This window comes from Nicotiana tabacum, chromosome 8 (assembly GCF_000715075.1).
Source record: "Nicotiana tabacum cultivar K326 chromosome 8, ASM71507v2, whole genome shotgun sequence".
NCBI classification, from domain to species: Eukaryota; Viridiplantae; Streptophyta; class Magnoliopsida; order Solanales; family Solanaceae; genus Nicotiana; species Nicotiana tabacum.
The window spans coordinates 21,065,010-21,068,572 of record NC_134087.1 but is presented as its reverse complement, the minus strand read 5'-3'; the positions used below and the strand labels follow the sequence as shown (position 1 = coordinate 21,068,572).

The window sequence follows — 3,563 nt, the reverse complement described above, 5'->3', positions numbered from 1 at the left end:
TATCTAGAAAAGTCATCTACAAAGGTGATGTAGTATTTCTTTCCACCCTTACTAACAGTATTCTTGAAATCTGCTAAATCTGAATGTACTAGTTCATGCAATTCTATTTTTTTACTAGTTACATTTTAAAAAGGCTTTTTGGTATGTTTTGCTTCAACACAAATAGGATACTTAGAAAAACTATCAACATTAATTGCAAAAATTAATTCCATTTTTCTAAGTCTTTTAATAGAAACAATATTAACATGACCTAGTCTAACATGCTACAAATCATTAGACACAGCAATATAAGCAGAATTGAAAATACTAGAATTATTAGTAATCTCTTGAGCAAAGTTCAATACAAATAAACCCCCACTAAGGTAACCCTTCCGAACAAAGTCTCCTCCATGAGAAATAACAACTTTATCAGATTCAAAAACAAGTTTAAGACCTGCTTTGTTGAGAAGCACACCAGAAACTAAATTTCTACGAAGGGAGGGTACATACAGAACATTGTTCAAGGCTAAGGTTTTTCCAGAAGTTAACTGAAGGAGAATTCTTCCTTTACCCATAACTCTAGTTGTAGTGGAGTTACCCATGTAGACACACTCGGCATCAGCGGATTCCTCAAAGTCGTGAAATAGTTTCTTGTTCGCGCAAATGTGCCTTAAAATGCTTGTGTCCAGTATACAGTCAGTCTTGTTAGCCACCATGTTCGCCTCAACAACCACATCAGCAATGACATCACCACCCTCAGTAAGGTTAGCTTGGACTTGAGCTTTTCCTCCAATATTTGAGCTTTGTCCTTGCCTTTGGTTGCACTGAAAAACCTTATGACCAATTTTGCTGCAGACATAGCAAGGTCGTTTCGACTTTTGAATATGGCCCTCTGGCTTATTGAAGTAATTCTGCTTCTTCACATGTCCTTTCTTCTACTTTCCTTTAAACCTATCTTTCACAAAAGTACAAGAATATTCCACAAGGTTAGTTTTACAAGAATTAAGAGAGAGAAATTTCATCTTATCCTTAAGTCGTTCAGACTCCTCGCCTTTGAGATGGTTTGCTTCCTCAGTCCTCACGTGACTGATCAGTTCTTGAAGATTTAAGTTTTTCTTTTTGTGTTTCAGTTGATTCCTGTAATCACTCCAGGAAGGTGGAAACTTTTCAAGCAGAACATTAGCCTGAAGAATCCCACACATCTCCATGCCCTCGTTCAAAGAATGAGCAGTCAAGTTCTCATACTTGTGAACCTGTTCCATGATTGGCTTATCATCAACCATCTGAAACTTGATCCACTTTCCAACGACATACTTCTTTTTTTCCTGTGTCATCAGTACCATATTTCTTCTCCAAACTATCTCATGCGACTTTAGCAGATTTATAATTTATAAACAAATCAAAGAGAGGGTTAGTCATATGGTTAAGCAAATGCCTTCTCATAATTTTATTATCCTTTTTAAATTTCTTCTTAACAGCATCATTAGCAACAACAATGTTGGCAGAATTAGAATTATCAACAACAATATCAGCAGGAGGTTCGTTAAACAAAATATAATCAACTTCTAATTGTTCAAAGAAAATTAAAATTTTCTAGGACCAACACTTATAATTGTTTCCATCTAAAGGCTCAAGCTTTGAGAGACCATGAAGTATTTTGTTCAAAGTAGTGGTCATTAGTCAATATTATACGTAAAATCGCTTTCAAATTGTAAGAAAAATGAGTAGATAATATTGACTAAGAACAAGAAGGAAAGAACAACTTATAAAAAATACTGTGTCGTGGCAAGCCACTACCTTGAAAGCGATTTTGGCCCGACTGAGTGCAAATCGTTAAGACTGGTTGCTCCCCAAGGTTCCACAACACCCCAAAAACGTGCACTCGTGGATGGAAGTTTAGAATTTTCTTAAAATAGTTGCCCAGAAAGAAGAGAAGATAAAGGTATTTTCTGTAGTTGTTACAGAAATTAAAATATTGTAGGAAGAAAATAATGATTAGCAAGATGAATTATTGGTTAAGAACTGAGTGAATATAATGGCTAATGATCATCCTATTTATAGGCAATTAGGGAGGTTGCATGTATGACAAATGTGAAGAGCCTTTTAACACTTGTCCAAATATATTAGTCCACTTGGCTTCAATATTAACAAGTGTACCTAGTCTTCCATGCATGAAGACACATGATAGATTTGCATAGCCATTTGTCAAAGTCATTCAACACTTGGTGTCACGACCCTAAACCGGACCCGGTCGTGATGGCGCCTCTCATGAAATAAGGCTAGCCGATACAACCCCCAAACCAATTAAGACAATTATAATAATTTATTTTTAAGTCATAAATAAGCTATAAATCCCATAACAAAGAGTAGAACTGAACAATGCGGAAACAACACAGCCCGATATCGGGGTGTCACCAGTCATAAGCATCTAAAAATCCGTCTAAGAGTATGAAAAAGACTACACAGTCTAGTCCAAAGCTAGTACAAAGGAAAGTAAAGGTAGGAAGGAGAAACACTGGGTTGCGAACGCCGAGCAGTTACCTAGTCAACTCCAAACAGCCTGCTGGAAGGCAATAATCCCTCGCTAGCATGACCCGAGACTCTTGGATTTGCACACAGGGTGCAGAGAGTAATGTGAGTTCGCCAACTCAGTAAGTAATAAAAGTAAAGGCAGCTAAGAGATAAGAAAAACATGTAAAACATAGCATAATGCTACAACAAAACAGTATAAAACCAGAACAATGCAATAAGGCAGCAAAAGCTTGTAAAAATACCTTAGTTCAGTAAAAACCTCTTTAAAACATCTTTTAACAATTCAAACGAATGCAGAAAAACAGGGAGAAAAGGATAGAAACACAAATCAGCCCCTCGGGCTATCTCACAATCACTCGTATCAGCCCCTCGGGCTATAACATGGAACAACATCAGCCCCTCGGGCTATATCACATCTCGCACTAGGTACCCGCACTCACTGGGGGTGTACAGACTCCGGGAGGGGCTCCTTACAGCCCAAGCGCAATATCAAGTCATCTCATAGCATAATCAAACAGGCACTCAGCCTTATAATAAGCCACTTCGTGGCATAATAAATCAGGCCCTCGGCCTCATAATCATGAATCAGTATGTATCCTCACAATACAGGCCCTCGACTTTACTCAGTCATAAATATCTCAAAGCCACTCGGGCACAGTAAAAATAGGATGCTCAACCCAAAATATCATTAAAATGTAAAAAATAGAGTAAATATGGTTGAATTATGAAAATAGTAGAATACAACATGACCGAGTACAAATATGAAGTCAAAACAGTGAGGAATAGTAGCAAAAATCTCCTAAAGGTCCAAAATAGTTGGCACGAGGCCCAAATATGGCATTCAACCCAAAATATGATGTTAACAAATAGTTTTCAACCAAATACGCGGTTAAACAGTCATACAGGATGGACTAAGTCACAATTCCCAACGGTGCACGACCCCACGCTCGTCATATAGCGTGTGTGTCACCTCAAAGTAGCACCACGATGTATAATCCGGGGTTTCATACCCTTACGACAACATTTACAATCATTACTTATCTCTATTCGGT

General features: G+C 37.7%; 1 protein-coding gene across 1 annotated transcript; it reads right to left on the bottom strand.

Annotated features, from left to right (window-relative positions):
* Positions 1 to 263: 263 nt before the first annotated feature.
* LOC142162988 (uncharacterized) lies at positions 264 to 1,322 on the bottom strand. The gene is made up of 2 exons (XM_075220231.1): positions 931 to 1,322; positions 264 to 828 (listed from the first exon to the last, which is right to left on the bottom strand). The coding sequence occupies exons 1-2, from the start codon at positions 1,320 to 1,322 to the stop codon at positions 264 to 266; spliced, it is 957 nt and encodes a 318-aa protein (XP_075076332.1).
* Between the last annotated feature and the right edge of the window lie 2,241 nt (positions 1,323 to 3,563).

What these genes read in the sequence shown, in the direction of transcription:
- LOC142162988 (XM_075220231.1), bottom strand. Translation starts at nt 1,322, where the DNA reads ATGGTACTGATGACACAGGAAAAAAAGAAGTATGTCGTTGGAAAGTGG. An exon ending in TGTACTTTTGTGAAAGATAG is followed by an intron (nt 829 to 930) that starts GTTTAAAGGAAA and finishes CTATGTCTGCAG; the next exon opens with CAAAATTGGTCATAAGGTTT.